The 21154-nt window shown below is 38.3% G+C and overlaps 1 protein-coding gene across 4 annotated transcripts in view; it reads right to left on the bottom strand.

Moving 5' to 3' along the window:
• Positions 1-21154, bottom strand: part of LOC145986684 (uncharacterized) — a 140760-nt gene that overhangs the window by 12766 nt on the left and 106840 nt on the right. For all 4 annotated transcript variants that reach the window (XM_083120995.1, XM_083120993.1, XM_083120992.1 and 1 more), the window contains exon 3: positions 4150-5842. In XM_083120995.1, coding sequence (XP_082977121.1) covers positions 4150-5842 — 1693 coding nt within the window. The remainder of the gene's footprint in view (positions 1-4149; positions 5843-21154) is intronic.

The raw sequence follows: 21154 nt of genomic DNA, 5'->3' as shown, positions 1-21154 counted from the left end.
ATCCCTTGGGGCTTCCAGGGCTTAGCCCCTAAAGAAAAACGGACCTATTGACGTAATTCTCAATCAGCATAATGCATAACTATCACACAATCTTTTAAAAGGCAATTTTTACCCACGTAAGTTCATTGTCTGCTGCAACATATATGACAGCGCTCCTAGCGACATTGATGTCAGTTATCGGTTTTGAGGCTCGTCGCAAAGGAAGGCATGGTCTATGTTACATGCTACAGTGAAGGTCACATGCTAGCAGAGAGAGCGAAGGGGGAGTGCAATGGGTTTGAATGTTGATTCGGGGATAGTTCCGTCCCATTGCGTTCGATCTCGCATGTTGTAGTGTAGTGTTGTGGTGGCTTTTACTTGCTATGAACAAAGTGGATTTCTTGTTGGCAACACCATTTCAGACATTGAGTGACCAAGAAAAACTTGTTGTTAAACAATTAGGTTCTGGCCTTCCGAGTGTTACATTAATACAAAAATACAAATAACAATCACGCTCTTTCAATCCAGACTGGTACAACAGGAAACCGTGGTTGACAGCTAGCGAGATCAAGAAAACTCTCTTTTGTTTTCATTGCCTTTTGTTTGGTGATGATGCTTCATAGACAGTTCATGGTATAAGTGATCTCAAACATCTTTCTGAAAGAATTAAGTCACATGAAACTAGTTCTTCGCACATTGGAAACTTGTTAAAATTGAGTTTGTTTGGAAAGGTTGATATTCGAACACAAATTGATGAAGGATATAGATTGTCAATTACAAGACACAAAGAATTAGTCTGGAAAAATAGGCATATATTTAATAGAATTATCGATTGCTTAAACTTCTGTGGTCGACCTGAACTTGCTCTAAGAGGACATAATGAAAGAGAACAATCTTTAAACAGAGGCATCTTCCTAGATTTAGTAAATGAAATTGCTAAGCTAGATAACAGTTTGCACGAACATTTAGAGGAAAGCAAAGTAAATAAATGCACATCAGCCGTGATATAAAATAACTTGTTAGACTGTATGTACAAGGTTTACAGTGAGGCCCTCCAGGAGAATGTAAACAAAGCTGTTTGTGTTTTTAAAAGGGGATGAAACCAGCAACATTTCCAATAAGACACAATTGGTTATTGTAATTCGTTTCGTTCAGTGTTCGCAAGTAGTAGAGCATTTTCATGGTTTCGTGCAACTGACTGACAGATCTGCATCAGGGATGTCCCAATGTATGTTAGATGCATTAGAGCAGTACAAACTAAAAGCTAAATTAGTTTCTCAAACGTATGACGGTGGATCTGCATTCCGAGGGGTACGTCTTGGCTGTGTGCTTATTTTGTGCATTGTTATGCACACGAACTCAATCATAATGCAACAAGTATGCTCTACCATCACAGCTATCAGAATTTTCTTCGCCAATTTATCTGCATTTTCTTAGTTCTTCTCTTCATCTAGTAAGGGAACAGATTTACTGCAAGAGGTATGAAATTGACGGTTACCGCGAACATGCCAAACAAGATGGAATTTCCAGAGTAGGGTAGTGTCGGCTGTTTTTCAGTGCAAGGAAGCCCTGATAGTGTGTTTGGAAATTATTCAGCAAGATGGCTCGTGGGATTCTGTGTCACAGGAACATCTTCGTAAATGTGTTGCTGACATCAGTGATATTAGGAATGAACTGGCCAACTCTTCAGATGATGGTTCTCTTCTGTGTAACATCTTGAAGAAAATAAAAAGCAGTGTTAACGAAACAGCATGCACTATTGAGTGCTGCAATATAATTATTCATCAAGCCGAAGAGAGATTTGGGGCAACTGAACATTTGGAGTGTTTCAATTTAGTTGACCCTGCAAAAATCAATGACTGGAGGAAGTCTGATTTTCTCGATGATTCGTGGAAGAATTGTGACAAATATTATCCAAACAAAAACAAGATCTGAAATCCTGTGACGTTGATTGATTCAATTCACCGTTACATCCCCCTACCCCACTCAACCTAACAATCAGCAACAGAGTTGCTTACAGACGAAGGCTGTTACATGGTGTACACCTTACTACATTTTGTTTACATTCAATTCTCAGAAGTATTCAAAGAGTACTGTGTTCCGCAAATTAACAATGTTTTCAATATTCCTTCAATTTTCATGTACGTACCAGTACCACTGAACAGCGATGATAATCCTATGTTTGGAAAATAATCTAGAAATTCAATGGTACGTATTAGCAATTATTATTATAAGAAAGAACATGTCTAAATGTGAGTTCACTACCAGCCCCCACCCCCAAAAGGCAATTTCGCATCATGACTGCAGTTCGAAAAAGTCAGGACAAGGATTAAAAAGAATGGACTCTTCCAACTAATGGTTATAAAATTAAACTACCCAATATTGCAGACTTCTGGAGCCTGCCTTTCTCCACATCAAACCCATTCATTTATGCAAAGACAAAAATCAAAATGTTTACAAATTTGAAACATGGTCAATGTTATTTTATTAGATTTTAATAGGTTCACATTTAAATATTTCATTGCTCAAGGGCTGGGGGGGGGCCTTCCCCTGGGTAGGGGCTTGGTGAGTGTCGCACTTCGAATTAACTTTACCGGTAATTGTGGCAAGTGGAGAACAAAGTTTTTTGAAATTAAAGCTATCTTTGTTCAACCAAGTTTGAAACACACTTCAGTTGTCTAGCAATATCCATAGAGCACATGCAGGTTGAGATGTTAGGTTACGTCGATGTGCTCAAGGAATTTGCTAGTGCCAATCAAGGAAAGTTTTCTTCATTTATTAAGGTATGTTTTAACAACTCACCCAGCCTCAAATCAATGAGTACCTGAGGGCTGGGTAGTAAAGGTGGTCGGACGATGGTGTTGATAACATCACCTCCAAAATTTGCTGAGATTTACCCTACCCACACATCCCTTAAATGTGCCTTCATGACACGGTGTTATATGACATGGTGTTATATGTAGGGGGAACTTTACTTCCATGATTAACAACTATAGTTATTTATCACATTTCAGTATAGGGGTATAATTACAACTTAGAAGAACATATGTTGTTACGATTAAAAACTAGGTTTTTGAATTTTTATTTTATTTTAAGGACTGTTAACAATCGAATTTGTTTCCATTTTATGCAATATACCATTATACGAGAAAGAATATTACATGTAAATTTTTACCAAATCCAATCATATATCGTAGACCTACAACTGTAAAAATATGAAATCAAGTCTTAAAAGCATTTCTTTCCTAATGCTTCTTACATTTAAGATATGTTTAATGATATAAAATATAATTTAGTGTCACATTTTTAAAAGTTTTGCTGTGGTTGAGGCATCCCTTTGTTCATAATTGTATTTAAATAGCATGACACGTTTGAATATTAATTTTATAATTTGATGTTTTACATAGGAATATACATATTTATTTTTCAAATTCCCGTTGCTGTGTAATGACGAGGAGGGGGCATTCAAAAGAGAGCGGCATCTATTGCGACTGGCCAGAGTTGCAAAATCATTAGCGCCGGCCCTGTTAGTGAGATTGAGATTAGTAAGTGCGTTCAAAATGCTAATTTTTTATTCAGTTTCTGGGTATAAATAAATTTGTGATACCTTATTTTGAAGAATTTTTTCAATAATATTATGACTTCAAAAGAGTGTTATCAGTATATTAATTTTCATTTGTTTGTTTACAAATCGTGGTTGACATATTGTTTTGATAAAGTAGATAAATTTGTATTCACAGTAGCAAGCAAGATCACAAAGAGCTAACAGTTAATATTCAGGACCTTAGTACTCAAGAACATTTTAAACTAAAGGGTTTGAAGGCTGTAAAGAAATCTTGGAATTTTATTCTTCAAAGTTGGCAAGCCTAGTGGCAATGAATGCCCCCTGAAATTAATACAACACACACACAAATTTGTTTCATGAATAAGCAAGCCTTCCCGATGGCGCAGTAGTATCGTTGCTGTCTTGTAATCAAAGGTTCCCGGGTTCGATACCCAGTGGAGGCACATACTGGCTCAGATCCCACTTTAAACTGTGGGTCCAGTCCCAATTAGCCTTAACATGCATAAAAGTGGACTTAAAACACCAACTCAATCTATCAATCAGTGAGTAGTTTCTGTCAATCGCAACTTTCATTCCCTGAAATGTGAATAAAAAATCACACTTACATGTTACCATCGCTGTTTGGCTGAAGAGACTGGGTGAAGTCTTCATACGCCTGCTGGATCTTCTTTGAATACACAAGAGTTCGAGGTGCACTGGTGGTAGGTGCAGCCGAGTCGGACTTTGCAGATAACTGATTCCTCTTCGGTAGGGGTGAACCGGATGGTCTGGAAATTGCAGCAGGACTGCAGGTCACTTTTACACTGGCTGCACTACCACTAGGAACACTAACACTAGTTGACACAATATCCTGTGGCATGGTTCTTGGAACTGAGATAAGTGGTTGCACTCCAGAAGATGCTGCTTGAACGAGAGGTTTCATAACTACTGACGAGACACTGTCAATTATATTACCAGTGGCTGGAGCTGTTACAATGCCACCAGATTGCGGCACCAGTTGCTGAATGACGCACGGTTGAAATTCGGTTGGATTCGACGGCACCTGCTGAACAACATGTGTTGGGAAGTCAACCTTAGCCTTCTTTGCTGGAGGTGTTGCGACTCCCAGAGAAGGGGGCGAATTAACCACCATACTCAATGAACCAGGGTTTCCGGCCAAGGGTACACCCACTATCTTATTTAGATCTATCGTCCCAATGATTTTTTGAGGGCTGGTTACGTCTCCGGCTGCAAAAACTTTCGGAGTCGTTACAAATGATGGTACACTGCTTACAACAATAGCATTGCTCATTTTATTGACCTCTGTAAGAGCTACGCTTGGTGGAAACTCCATTGCTGAAGGCACTGGTACACTAACACTTGGCATTTCCACAGATGGCGAATCGGTCACTAGAGTTGACAAGGAAGCACCAACACCTACTGATGATTTTTGTGTTCTGGAACTCTCTACCTTTAACAGTTCAGACATTACGTCTTCGTTAATTGTCTGAACCTTTCGTTTCATGACTAATGGCGAAGCTGTCATAGGGGACACTTTACTTTTAGATATAGAACTTATAGGATTCAATGCATTTGCTTTCACTATAGAACTGATGGGATTCACTTTCACTACAGAACCTTGTATGGTACAAGTTGGCGAATCAACCTTTGCTGTCACTTTCGGAGAAGAATTAACCACTACAGTCGATGTCGAAGTACCACTTCCGGTAGTCATGTGCATTAGCTTGTTAAAATCCACTTTACGCACAAGCTCTGTTATTACTTGCGAGTCTACAGCTGCTCCTTGTACCTGTGACCTTATTATTATAGGCCTATTGTTTCGTATAACAACGTTAGAATTGTTGCAAGATACTTCAGTCTCACCTGAGTTTGTGGAAGTGTGTGGAGCTAAATATGTTGGCCCACTGAGTTTTATCATTTTATTTGGAGGTGCATCAGTTCCACATGTTGATCCAGCAATTCTTGCCATTACACCAGGAGGCGTGTCAACCACCTTGGTTGATAATATGGCATTACTTCCAGAAGATATGTTTACTAATTTACTAAGATCTATCTTATTGAAGTCCGAGATTACACTTGCTTCTATGGGTGACGATTCTCCAGACAATCGAACAGGAATCTTTTTCAACTGATTCGTGCTTGGCAGAATAGAAGAAGTGTTTTTCAAATTCAAAGGCTGTGCTACCAACATTACTTGTTTAAGTTTTAAACGTTGAGGTGGATTTGTGGGTGCACTGGAAACTGCTGTAGGAGGCTGCTGCCCACTGGAAATTGACGGTGTACTATTATTAACAGAATCTGAAATTAAAAGAAGAAATGGTATAAGACATTACTTTATATCTGGAAATCATTTTCGCAATAAACATAAATGCAATTATTCGAGACCAGATTTTAAAAGCGTTTGTTGCTGCGTAAGCTCAGATTGAATCGTTTCAACAATTGCCGCAACGTACTGCCAACACTTATGGAGGGAAGGTAAGGTAGAAGGTGCTTGTTCTTTCTTTCCTCTAAACTGCACCAAATCGACAATTGTTGAATGTTTTGTTCTGGGAAAAAACAGTCTTACAAAATATTTGATATCTTGTCAATAAAGGGACCAAGGGAAATCTTTTTAAAAAGGGGGAAGGATTTTAGGCTGCAAACTAGTCAGTAAAGGGACCAGAAAGAAAAATGTTTTTAAAAAGGGGAATAATGGCTGAAAAAGGGGAAAAAAGGCAAGTCAAAACCATGTAATCTTGTTGGCGAAAGATAATTATCAACACTTGTTATTTATTCCTAGATCCATGTTGAAAAATAAAAATGGACTTCCCTGTAAGCGGCAGGCCTGTTGGGTTGAAAGTGTACTTACCTGTTAGATTTAGACTTTTATTGTGAAGTATTTTAGAATAGTTTAAACTTACCTGTGTGACAGTGACGACAGTATTGAGTGTCAGTGAAATGGTGAAGCCAGGCACAAGTGGCAGAAAGCTATGGAATGTGGTAAGCTGTTGCAAGGTAGATTTCATCAAAACAAATAGTAAGATTATTCGCTGCACTTTACTTTCAAAAAAAGGAAATGATAATGACTATATTAATTTTTGCACTCCACTAAAAATAGTATTTTAAATGAAAGCACAATATATACAATTCATATATTGCACTTTAATTTAAAATAGTATTTATAGTGGAGCGCAAAAAAAATATAGTCCTTTTCTCCCTTTTTTTGGAAATAGTTTTCCCTTTTTTTTGTCCTTTTTCAAGGAAAATTTTTCCCTTTAAAATCAGGTCTCTAGCAATTATACACAATATCCATCAGAGTTATTAATCTCAGTTCACTTATTGACACATTTCAATGCAACACCACTAGAAGTAATTATAAGTTGGAGTTGACAATTTTCAAAATATAATGCAAAAAACACCATTGAACCTTCAAGGCTTCGCTGGATCTTAGGCCAACGTCAGGGCAGCCGCTTTCGAATTTTCATTTTCTTTAAAAAATCCACCATGATATTCAAACTTCAGAAAAATTATTTGCGCTTATAATTCACATGATATCTAGGCACAATTTTGCTGTTGCCTAGATATTCTCAATAGTTTCGTGGCTATATAAGCCTATTAAACTATTGATAATAGCATATGTAAATATTCAGAATTTTTATATCCTAGTGTTCTTTGAAAGCAGTGGAAATATTTAAAACAGCTGCTTGGTGTCAGCCAAGGGTCCAGCTGAGCCTTAATGCTCTACAAATAATTTGCTAACATGAGACATTTAGCCTGAATAGGAACAGGCTATTCCAATGAGGGATAGATTTGATCATTGTAGGAAAACAGTTCCTTCTCACTCTCCCTCATAATAGTGATCAGTATTCACACACTTTCTCTCAAATATGTGGTAATAGTTGCAATCTACTATGAACAATTGTTCAAACATAAACAGCAGCAACATTTTTTATTTTGTTAAAAAAATCTTTTTTTGTCCAGTAAAACATTTCAGAACAAAATCCTCCTATTTCACTAGAAGATTGGGACATACTTAGGATGACCAGATGTCATGATTTTTGCAGAACGGTCGGTCCTCTTTTTTGTAGAGCCATGTCGTGCAGCCACTATGCAACTCCCAAACACCAAATAAGTGTTATTTTCAACAGTGGCCTGTGAAATGTCCTGCAAAACATGCTGCTGAAGCAGATGAATTTTAGGATACTAATCAGAAAATCTGAAAAAAAGTTTCCTTGGGCACTGATCGTGTCTGTCTGTCCATGTACGTCAACTATCTCGGAAACTAATAGCAAGTGACAAATTTTGATGGACTGTTAGACCTGCCACAGAGAAGTGAAATACAGCCTAATTCAACTTAATCAGCTTGTTCATCTGAGAAAAAAATCTAAAGTCACCTGTTGATATCTCAAAAACCAACTGTGGAAATTTGGCATTTTACAACCAATGCTAATTTGATGTGATTAAAATTATGTCTATTCACCAGCCTCTCTGTCTGTGGTAGTGAAATAATCCAACATTCAATTATTTTTTCTGTTGGAAAATGTTGGAAATTATTCAAACTAGACATATATAATTTGGTGACCCGCAAGAACCATGAATTATCCAATCTTCTCAGACTGGCCAATAAACAATTGAAACTAATCAATATTTAAAACTACTAGGGATAGGAAGATATGACGTAGTGAAATTATTGCCTTATCAAATATTATCTACATGTGATATAAATAAGTTCACCGTAAATCTGTCTGAAAAATTAACAATCAAGATATCTCAAACCTTTAGTGCCTCAGAATAACTCAAAGGTATAAATGTGTAATTTGGTGTACAGAGGAACATATCAAATTATCAAGCTGCACATCAGTGTTGCCACTAATGAAATAAATTTGAAATTTTATATAATTTTGCATTTCAATATTCAAAAATTATACAGAGTGTTTCAAAAGTCTTGCAACTTTGATTGAAAACTGAAAGAGATATTCCCACCAGAATTACTTGCATTATGAGGCCTTATCCATTGATATATTTTTAAAGCTTTGACAACCTTACTTGGCATTGAGGTAAGAGAATAATTGTTCACCACTCACACTCAGTTTGGCAGTGACTATTAGCATTCCGTTTGCTGTCTTCAGGCTTCACAGTTGCATCGCACTACATTCAAAGTGTGAATCCTTTATGAAGAAATACTTTACCTAAGTTATTGATGGGATGGATTAATTACTCACATTTCTTTTTTTCACAATACAAGAACATCAGCACACACTAGCACTTATTTACTGTGGAAAACATAATTGTAATGTTAATGCAAATCAATAACTGCGAAACTCAGGAAAGAAAATTTAAGTTGCAAGTTCATGTTTACTGTCTACATTAATACCTTTTTTATTTTATATTGCCTATTCTTGCAATTTTGTTGGCTATTTGCCTGCCTTTTTAGAGGTTTTTAGTGCTTACAAATCTGCCCCTTCCAATGACTGTGAATGAACATTCTCTCAGTGTCTCAGTGAAACTAGTGGATGATTCTTCAGGTAGTCCAGGGGCATTTGTAATCCCTAAGTTTTTTGAATTAAGGGAATATATGACTACCAGTAATACGTTGCTAGTGTGGTACACAATCATGTACTACCAGGTGTTTTACCTGCAATTGTGGCAGAAGGCCTGTGTGATGTCATAAATCCAAGATGGCTACCGCTTCATGCACTAACTACGAAAATCCATCATAACTCCTTTAATAGTGGTTTTGGAAAACTTTTTATAGATACATGTTTTGTTCAGAATTGAAAGAGAAACAAAATTTATTCTGACATTTTTTTTCGTATCTCGCACTGTTATGGAGATATATCCAGTGAAACTATTTCGTGCCTTTTTCTGCAAGGATTCTATGCATATTTTACACTTTACTTGACATCCTGGCATATAAAGGGGGGAAATTACTGCCCGTGATATTTTGTTGATGCCTACCATTGTGGCGTATTGCCTGTGTGACATCAACATCCAAGATGGCTGACTCTGCAGACATTAACAGACAAAAACGACCAAATCGCCTTAACTCCTTTAGGAGTTATTTTTTAACCATTTGTAAGTCTGTTGGGTTTCTACACAAAGGGAAGGCATGTGTATGGAGGATGCTTTCATTTGGAGGCATGCAATAATGTATTACAATGTGTCAGAAACCATAAATGACGTCCAAAATCCAAGATGGCCACCGTGGAGGTTCTGCACATGATATACTCTGATTTAGTGTTAGATTATCAGATTTTTCAAGAGGCACTTTCTGTTATTAATTAAAAAGTGAAAATTATTATTATAAGTTTTATAACTACAGTAGTGTCCAAAAGTTAACCATAACTAAGATATGAGAAAATGTTTTATTAATAAAGTGCGTTGGAAGTGGCCCTAGCGCCCACCCAGCATCGAATGACATGGGTACCTGGGGAAAACCCTGGGGGAGGGGGTAAAGGCGGTCAAGGGCATGATGCTGATCACATCACCCCCACTCACCACCGGATCAGGAAAATGTGGGGCGTTATAAGCACAGGGGAGCACTTTACCTTTTTGGTCTGCATAAAACATAGCTAAAATTAATCAAAACGTTATATGGTATACAATAAAGTAGAATGCATGAAATTTAACAATTGTTTTTTAGTGCAAAGACACACATGCAAAAAAAAAAGAAAGAAAATAGAAGATACTTCCTTGACAAAAAAAAAGGAGGTTTGAATGGGGAAAGTTACCACTAACAGCTACACGACCTTGCAACGAAGTAGCATGCTATTTACAAGGTGGTTCAAGAGATCTACATGCATCTGGTTCCATTTCTCATGTAGATAAGTGCAGAGCTCTGGAAATGTCTTTTGTGGAGGATCGTGAGCTAACTAATCGCGAGGGAAATCTAATTCAAAGAAATATGTTTTCAGAAAATAAAAATAAAATTATGTCCAAATCTTATTTCTATTTCACCAGCAGACATGTTTAAAATAAAAGAGAGTGTGCCTACACAGTGACAAGCTTCTTACAACCACGTCACGATCCATCCTCCATCTTTTCTTTATCATGACCGATTTTGTTCGTGAAGAAATTGTATGGCAGGAAATTGGTAGAATGTTGGGGGTAAACAAACAATTTCCTCAAACAGTTTCAAGTTCTAGGCTGAACCCATTTCGTTTGTTGGGCCATTGTAGACAATTTTGTGGGAAAATACATAACTCTAGTGAATAATAAGTAACAGATAATTGAACTTAAAACTACAGTTATCCGAAAAAAAAAAATCCTAGCATAATTTCAGAGTTCAAGGAGCACTTTTTATTATCCTCAATTCACTCAATGACAGGGAGGGGGACACAATCAAAATTCTTGCAAATCTAAAATATCGTCAATGCTATTTTCGTAGATTTTTATAGGTTCCCTTTAAAATATTTCATAGTTCAAGAGGGGCAAGGACCCCTTGTCCTACCTTGTGCATGGGTCTGCAGCTAACATTCTAAATTGAATGGATAGTACAAGCGACACATATCGCTTTACCATAACTTCTTCCTACACCCCCAAAAAAGCCACGAGTCGCCACTGATTTTATGGGAGTCTCTAATGGAGAGAACAAGGAGAATACCCCCCCCCAAAGTATAGTGTGTGCATGAAACATATTGGGGTTTTCACCAAGTCCCACAAATAATTGAAAGTTAAGGATGCTCAAGCCACTTTCTGCTATTCAGCCTCTCCACTTCAAATCCGGGGGGGGGGGGGGGCAGGACCCCATATTTTTTTCCTGGCGCTGCTACTGACATGTTTTTCGCCTATTTCTACGGAATTCAATTAAGGTAACCAAAACAACCGGAGATTAAAAATAAAAAAATATTAAATTACAAGTTTAGTTCGGTATTTTGCCACACACGTTGTAACTAAGTAATGAAACGTATTGCCAGTTTTTCTTCCAATGAAAAAAATACGAACCAAACAAAAAACGAAAATTTTCTTACAAGAAATTGAGACATTTTCAGTCCCGATTACAGTAGGTGCGCCGCCATTTTCGTTATTTTGTATTTAGCGTCGGTTCTGTTCCACTTTGTGGCTAATCGCGGCGATGAGTATCTGCGATGATTGGATGAAATTGATTGATGAGACAATCACAAATAACATCAATGCCCTGGACGGGACTCGAACTCGGAAACGCGAGATTGAAAGTCGACAACTTAACGAGCTCGGCCACAGAGTCAGCTACTAGCACCCCCCCCCCCCCAACCACACACCCACTTATCTGCGTGTGGGAAATTTTATAACTAACAATAAGTCATTTAAAGAAACGATTGGTTCATTTGGGTTCATTATAGTTGAGCTTAATTTACACTGAGGGAGAAATCAAAGAAAAAGTGTTTAAATATAAATAACTTTGATTCCTCGTAAAAATTGCGTAATTATTGTATCGAGTTCTGAGTTTTTATGTCCACTGTATGTACAGACAAGCTAATCGGAAATGGACATATTGTTTAAAGTGGGGTTCGAATTACTGTGCTTCAAACTCCGGACGCCTTGATTACAAGTCGACGACGTTATCATGGGAGGCCCACGTAATTGTTGAATATTGTTAAGTATATGGTATGGCCGTTAACCACAGACAAAAGTTGGCACAGTGGAAGTAAACAACTTTTTTTGATAACTTTTTGCTACTTGAGGCCTTGTTTAGCCTCCGAGCGTTCGACAAACATATTTTATCTTGCTTGTACGGAGCCAGACTCATTGTTGACAGTAACATTTATTTCTTTGTGAAATAAAAATGGCGTTACTACTGTGTGTACTCTGAATCATGCTAGCAGGATCAGGTAACTCTTTCAACCAATCTATGCATTGTTGGGTGGCAAGTAAAGGTGTAACAATATTATTTTTTGTCCTCTTCTCCTGAAACGTGACGCCCTGTGCGGTGACACGTCGCACCTGCCGACCTACCGTGCCGGAGTGGTTAGCACAGCGCGCTACTACGCCAGGTGTCCCGGGTTCGTATCGCAGTGTATGCATTGGTGTTATGTGTGTGTTCCTTTACCACCTCCATCATATCACTCCACATCGTAGCGATTACCCAAAAGTGGAAGAAAAGCGACGCTAAATACAAAAATCAAACGTCGCACACATCTAGCAGTGGCTCTGCTGTGTAATGTGTCTCCACCGCGTACACTAGTTATGGAGCCGATGGAGCTAAAACTCCTCCAGTGCAGAAAATAACTACGTAGAAACTAAAGGGGTGAACGCAGACCGCCTTAAAATAACCAAAGATTACTAGTTTGGTCTCTGAATAACCTTTACGACAAAATATTTATATTGTATACGACCACAGTTACGTAATATCAATCTTTCTATAATTCCAGCCCCTCCGGTAAAAAACCCATCGAACCCGGGAAGCCTTGATTTCATTTTTGTTATTTAGCGTCGCCTTTCTGTCACTTTCGGCCAATCGCAAGGATGAGGATGGGTGATGATGTGATTAAATTGATGAAGGGACACTAACAAAGAACATCCTTGCCAGGCCGGGATTCTAACCCGAGACCCCACGCGTCGTAGCGGGCTGATAACCACTCCGCCACGAAAGTCGGCCCGGGACCCCTTGAATAAACAGCGTTACCACTACAACATCGGGAAGTCCCTCAAGGACAGGGATTAAAGTGTTCAGGAACAGTAAAATACTATTTCAGTGAACGCAGAAGATTTTTTAAAATGCATGTTTACTAATTTGAAGGAAAAAAAACATACCGATAGATGTCACTTTCCAATCTCTGTATCCAAAATACTGTTCGGCACACATCTTTCTGGTGAAAACTGATGACATACTAGAAGGTGCATTTTTTCCAAAGGTCAACGTCTCGATGCTCCCATCACATGGCACGGTGAATGAGGAAAATGCAAGCCATGATCTCGAGTACAAAGTGCTGGGCTTGTCAAAAGTCAACGACGCGCTCTTTGGTCGGGAAAATCCCGCTGTGCTTACTATATACATGCCAAACTTCCTTGCGCAAGACATTTCTTTTATCCATTTCCCATGCATAGTAAAGACTGTGAACAGCAAGTTGCTTGTGCGTCTATCAGTGACGTGCGGTGACGTCGACACTTGGGGTAGCAATCAGTGGCGTGCTCAAGGGGGGGTGGGGCTTGGTGTGGGTCACACCCCTCCCCCCTTTAGGGCCCAGTATTCCCAAAAAAAGAATGTCAATAACAAGAAAAGATTGCAAAATGATGAATGAGTACTAAAAAAAAGTACACGTAAACACCACCCACATTTGAAAATAAAAAAGCTTTGATTTGACTACTAAGCGACAGATCCTGGGTTCGAATCTCGGCTTGGCCATGGGTATTGTTTGAGTGTGTCCCTTCATCAATTTTATCGTATCATCTTCGCGATTAGGCAAAAGTGGCGGAAAGGCTAAGTAAAATAAAGCAAATCGAGCAATCAATCAATGATTTGATTTCATTTTTGTTACATAGTGTCGCTTTTTTTTGCCATATTTGGTTAATTGCGAAGATGATAAGATAAAATTAATGAAGGGACAAACACAAAGAACACCCATGCCCAGGTCGGAGTTCGAACCCGGAACTCCTGGTGTCGTAGCGCGCTGTGATAACCACTCCCCCACGGTTGGTTGATTTGGTGTTTTAAGTACTCTTTATGCACAAAAACAAAACAGGAAACAAAACACAATTTTTTGTAGTTTCTTCAATAATATTCATTTGGCTTTTTTGAGTTCTGAAATACATTTTCCATTCCAAATTATTTCATTATTCACTGAAGAGTACAAAACATAGGACAAGAATGCGCACTCATCACGGGTTCGAATCCCGGCCTGGATTGTTCATATGAGGTCCCTTCATCAATTTCATCATATCATCACTCATCCTCATTTTCGCGATAACCAAATGTGGCAGAAAAGCGAAGTAAAATAAACCAACAACAATATGAACGCGCGTTCTCTTGCCCAAATAAATACATCCGTATTTATGACTGTTAGAGGCCAAGAGTATTATATTTAAATAAAACACTACTAAAACGAGAGTGAGAGAAAGCCCGAGCACATATTTGTAATTTAATCATTATATATTCCATACTTGAAAAAAAAAGAAAGAAAGAAAGCATAACATTATTGTCTGCACATAACACGTTCCCATTTCATAAATAATAAAACTACATCCCATATTATACATACATATTGTACAACGTGTAAGGGAGAATTCACACCGAAGAAACACGCGACACGCAACACGCGACATGCAACACGAAACACGTGTCGCTTGGAAGCCAACACTCAGTAATCAATGCAACCTTTCGAACCGAAGAGACACGGCAAGATGCACGTGTCGCGTGTCGCTTACGTGCCTCTCGGACTGTGCCGTTTTCTCAATACCGTGCATCGTCTTGCTTCAGTTTGTTGTTCGCGCATGCGCAGGGAATGCTTCATTCCAACGAGCTGTATTTAGACTCTATAAGAGAGCACAACCGGCATTATGTTTGAACCTCTAATTTGTTGATATAATAAAGTACCGATATGTTCAATGTTTTAAGATTTAAACACAACGTTCATTTCGCTTTATCAAGATTTTTGATGCAGTTATCTATCGGCTGTAATTTGCCTTCAACATAGTGAAAAGGTCGTGTTTTGGCCATTTACCTGACTGCTTTTATTTGAAAAGTCAGCTTATGAGGCACTTTAGTCCAAAATATATTAGTCAACATGGAAAAGTACTCTAGTGCATTGTTTTTCAACCGCCGGCCGCGACCCGATGCCGTGCCCTCATATCAACTATACTGAGCACCGAATTGTTCTCCTGAAACTGGTTGACAACTATCTTAATCCCAGTATCATATATGAGTTGTGAGGTTTCGTTTTTTAAGTCCATTTTATGCAAAAATAGACTAATCAGAACTGGATCTGCTCGGTGCCTCCCCGGTTATCGAACCCGGGATCACTTAATTACAAGGAGACGACGTTACCACTTTGTCTTCCATATTTTTATATTTGTCAACAATCCTACACACGTAATCAAACTATTATTACTCTTATGATTATGCTAGAATTTATTTATCAATATTTAATTTCATGGGTACATGTTAATTCATGTATAAAATCTTAAATACTGTAAAGATTTACGAGGAAAATTATTTGGCTAAAGGCATTGACTTAAAAAAAAAAAAATACCGTGACATGATTTCACGAAGGTTGAGAACCATTTCTGTAGTGTTTAGGTATTCGCTTTATTCAGGCTGAAAAGTCTAGCGTATACAGTTTGAGGTCAGTGCATATTATTTCTCAGTTTTCTCGTGCACAACATGCCTCTCCCAAGTTTCAATAACTTGCACAAATTTTACAACGCAATTTACATGTCACAATGTGTCTTGTTACGTTATTTTCGGGTGACTAATAAACTGATTAATGCAATTATATCGGTATTATCATGCAAACTGAGCAAAGAAACCAGTGTCGCTTGCCGCGTGCATCTTGTCTCTTCGGTGTGAAACACTCGTGTCGCGTGTTCTTCGGTGTGAATTCTCCCTAAAAGGTTGTGTAAATACAGAGAACATAAGTACTGCAGAAAATTTTACCCTGAGATCTTTAAAGGATTTACAAAAAAAATCTATGAGAAACCAATCCCCTATCTGTTCTATAGGAGATAGACTGGGGGGACCTGAAAGCCTGGGCTTTCAACCATTGCAGCGGGGGGCCGAGGGGACAAGGGAGTTAGAGGTAAAAATCTTCCTTTTTCCTTCGGGCGGCCGTTTCTACCTGGAAACTGGTCAGGCGGAGGAAGAGCGAGCTAGGGTAGGATATCCAGCCAGCTCTGCCCGCGGATCACACCGATGGACGAGAAACGCGTGGAAAAGAAAGTGTTGCATATGAACTGTGGCTTTAACAAGACAATAAATATTGTGATTTGAATATAATTCGAAATGTGAGAGTGATTGATCTATCTCTGTTAGACTAGCTACTCCTCAGTGCACGTCACTGGCGTTTATCTATATATAGGTTGGGGCAGTGTTGCCACATAAAGTTGAATTTGAATTTAACATTTTGGGTGCGTCAGCACATAGGCTATTTTGCACCCGTCACTTTAAACGGGGTGCAGCCCCTTACCACAACTAAAATAAGAACTGTAATTTCGTGTCGTAACTAAAATACGAAAATATTCTGACCGGTTAAAAGCTGAGGCTGTTAAGAGGCACTCAGCACACACACAGAATTATACTGTCCATAGGGGCAGTCGTCATAGCTTCGTTCGTCTGCAAAATGCAGTCCAGGGTGTACTACGTGGAAGGTCACCCCTTACAATCCTTGCCACATAAAGGGAGGGATATAATAGGGACATAGGCGTAGCTAGAACTTTATATTTGGGTGTGCACAAAGAAAAAAAATGCTTTCTTGTACCTTTTTAATAGCTTATTTTGCAACACAATCACTTGGCTCTTTAACTGCACTGATGTTTGTAAAGGAATATAAATTCACTACATGACAGTGTTGAAAATTTCTGAATATATGTAGTAGAAGAAAATCAAATTGCATAGAAATTACACACACACAAAATGTTCATAAATGTTACATACAAACAGTGGCGTAGCATGGGCATTTCGGGTGGGAACGCCAAGTCCGAAGGAAGGGTCGGCCCTTTTTTGCTTAATAATTTACTTATGGAATTAGTCGCCGCAGGTATTGTTTATTTGCCTGAAGTCAGCTGGGTTTTCAATAAAACATCATCTATGCATGTTTTAGCTAGAAAATGAGATGCCTCACTATGCCACAAATGTTTTGAACTCTGGTGTTTTATACTTTTCGGTATGACGCAAGTCATTACAAAACCCTACCTGAATCACAAGCGCCTCTGAACAACAGTAGACGTCATTGTTGTGGGTCATTCAACTACTGATTGATTTGGTTAATTTTACTTCGCTTTTCTACCACTTTTGGTTAATCGCGAATATGAATATGAGTGATGATATTTATGAAGTTGATGAAGGGACACTCATAAAGAACACCCGTGCTAACGCCGGGATTCGAACTAGAGACCTCTGTCGTCTTGGCGCGCTGTGCAAAACACTCTGACACGGAGGTGGGTGGATGATCCAACTATCGTACACTCTACTGACGTAACAGTGCCGCTTAGTAATTCAGACCACTGTTTATTGCATCTTGGAATGGTGATAAACATTTTAAAATAATTTTGTCCACAGACCATTCGATGTTAAGAGTTTTCAAATGAATGCTAAACATTTCCATTGACACAATATTAAGCAGTTAGATACTAACGAAAAAATGATAATAATAAAAAAATAATAGTTTTGCGGGTTTAGTGGTAGAGCAGGCACAGGATGAACTTCTACCACGAGGACTTCACCAACTTATTTGACAAAAACTATGTTGATCTTTTAGTTTTTAATACACATCGCTGTTCGTGCGATAAATTATACAATGCAATGGTCATTAAGAAATGGTATATTTGAGTTTGGTAAAGTTACGTCAGTCAATATTGCGTATTATAGCATCACATAGCACGAGTGGCACGAGCGCAAAGAACCGGGTAGGAATTCTACTGCTGTCGTCTGCTTCAGAAGGCAGGAAGGTTCACATGAACCAATCACGTAGCCATCTGCTCCATACGCTGACGTACGAGAGAGCATTTTGCGCGCGTGCTGTAGATATCCAAGCCTGTCCAAGCTTTCCTTCCAGAAAGACAGCAAGGAATATAGAGTTCTTTACGCCGAACCTGTCCAGCGTCCAGGCAGGAAATTAGTCAAGATTTACTTTATATTTACAGCATTTACGTATTTTTGAAATTTTAAATCAGGGAACGCTGGGCGTATGGGCGTACTATAACTGCATACAAATACATCAAAATACAGGTCATCTATAACAAGAGACGTCTGTCAAAAGGTACAATGTTCTTAAACTCATCAATAACTTCATTTACATCAATAGACTAAGCCTTTTCCTGTTTCACAAATAGCAAGAGCAGGGCTTCCAATCTATCCTGCTTCTGAGTTGCTCTTAATTTAGTTTTAACTTGGGTAAGCTTGGAGAAAGCTCTTTCTCACACGTGCAGCTTGTGACAGGTATAGAAGCAAGGCGTTGCAGTACAGAGTAGAATGCAGTAAATATCTTCTTTCTCCAATGACATCAAATAATCGAAAAACTACAGACACTCGTTTCATCAGCAATAATGCACACGTTTGTACCAAGTAATGACATTTTCAACTTCTTACAAACTGTCGCTTATGTTCTCTCTTATTGAAATATCTGTCTTTAATTCTCTTTGATAAAGTAGTCCATTAGGGTGTGCCTAGGCACACCCGGCACACCCCGTAGCTACGCCTATGAATAGGGATAATTCCGATATAACTTCACGTGAAGAGAATTTATGAAAAAATTGAAGTTATTCGATATAGTCCCCACCCCCCTCTTTCTCACACACACATAATCAGAAAGCTACATTTGAAAAGTTGCTTGGCTACAGCTGCCGCTACTCTTCCAAAACGTAGCTTCCTTACAGCTAGTTGGGGGGATGGGATCCTCCACCTCCTCCATTCCCCACACTGATCATCACCATCCATCAAACGTGGCAGAAAGAGACTACAGATAAAGAGAATTACTAAATAAACCATTCATTCTCATGATTAATGAGTTACAGAAAAGCGAAATACATAAATTTGGAAACTGTATATTAACTGAAAAAAATTGTCGTTTCTGCAGGAAAGTCAATAACTCGAAAATACTTTTTTCTTACATTATCATAAAATATATTGAGGAAACTGACGTGAAGTGAGTGTTCTAAACGTATTGTAATTTTATAATTTGTGAGCAATGTGTATGTCTATTGTTCTTATAACAATAATTTCTAGCTAATAGTGAGATCCTATACGTATACTGACAATGATCATAGGTGTCGCCAGAAATTTTTGCAGGAGGTTCGGGCAAATGATAAAAGTTGAATAACAGAAAAAATAACAATGAGTATTATCATCACGGTTATAAATGTCATTATACAATAATATTATAAACTAATAAAAACATTTTATTCAAAATAATCAAAAATAATGATAATTATTATTATTATATAAATGTGGAGACTCGATCCACCAAACGAGTGAATACCAGACAACTATTTTCCCATTATTTATTTTGAATTTGATGCAGTTAGTATCTGAAATGCATTTTGATATAACTTTTGAACGTCTCGTTCAAGAAAAGGCTTTAAATGTTAGGGGCATTTTTTTCATAAAGTTTGTTGTGTTACCTTTCACCTACAACTGGATTTTATTATAATTTTGAAACCTGTGGAACTATTTGTTTTTTCGATATAACCTTGCTCCTGTATTTTTTCACTAAATGTTTCCGATCCAATGCATTTTTACTTTGATTATTCTGTTCGAATACTAACTAAATGAACTTTGTTCTGTTCTTAACAATAAGAGTAACAGACTTTCGGCTTTCTTGTATCTTTAAATGAACAATGTCAATTCCCAGGGGGAGGGGGTCGACCGACCCGTTCGACCCCCCCCCCTTCCCAACGCCCATGACAATGATCAATGCTGTTAACGTACTGAGCCATTGATTGCTCGCACTACTGCTTTGTCATTGTAGTGGGAAATGGATAACTTGTTTTTGCACTACATGTGTTTTAAGCAGTAATTAATGACATTTTACATTCTCTTTCACCATAGATTACCACATGATTTATTCCGGGGGTGGCGCAAAAGAGGCATTTTTTTTTATCAGGGGTGCCACAAACGAGGCGTGTATCTCCTCAAAATAGCGATGCAGCTCAAAAAAAGTAGTGTTAGCAGGAATATATTGGTATATGTCAGTTAGTTATCTGGATATTAGAATCATTCAGACACTAATGAAATAAATTACGCAGATTACATAATCTGCGTTTTAAAGATATTTATAATCTAGATTATCTGTATTTCCATGTAATAAACTTTGTCTGCAAAGTAACTCCTGCAAAAGTAAACATTATTGTCGATTTTTTAAATTTATTTATTTATTTTTTGGCGCTGGTCGCATTCAAAATTTACCTCAAAATGATGAGAAGAAATGTAGCTGTAGCGCTACAACTACAGGAATTTTGTAGCTTCGTTAGAGTTACAGCTACAATCAGGGACGGCGACAGGGGTGGGCACGGGTGGGCAAGCGCCCACCCAAAAATTCCTGTGCCCACCCGATTGCCCACCCAATCAAATTCAATAAATATATGAGGCGTTGCGGATACGAAGGGCGAACTCAACAAACGTACATTGTGAGGGAAATGAGTTTCAAGTTGTCAGGCACAGTGCGAACTCCACAAAAACTTGGTAACAGTAGATCGGACTGTTTCATGCGTGATTTCCCAAGTTTTTTGTGGAGTTCGCACTGTGCCTGACAACTTGAAACTCGTTTCCCTCACAATGTACGTTTGTTAAGTTCGCCCTTCGTATCCGCAACCCCTCATATACAATTAGGAAATGTAAATGGTTCTGTAAGTATAGGCTGGTTCTCACTCCATTCATATTTTACTTGTGAATATTGCCGATTCTAGAAAGTTCACAAGCTTCATCCCATAACAAGCTTTGATGTCATGTGGTGAAACTTTTGTCTAGTAAGCAGGGTTGGCATGTTTAAAACAAAAGTGTTT

Source organism: Lepisma saccharinum, chromosome 4, assembly GCF_977018435.1.
Source record: "Lepisma saccharinum chromosome 4, izLepSacc3.1, whole genome shotgun sequence".
Lineage (NCBI taxonomy): Eukaryota > Metazoa > Arthropoda > Insecta > Zygentoma > Lepismatidae > Lepisma > Lepisma saccharinum.
This window is presented reverse-complemented; position numbering and strand designations above follow the sequence as displayed.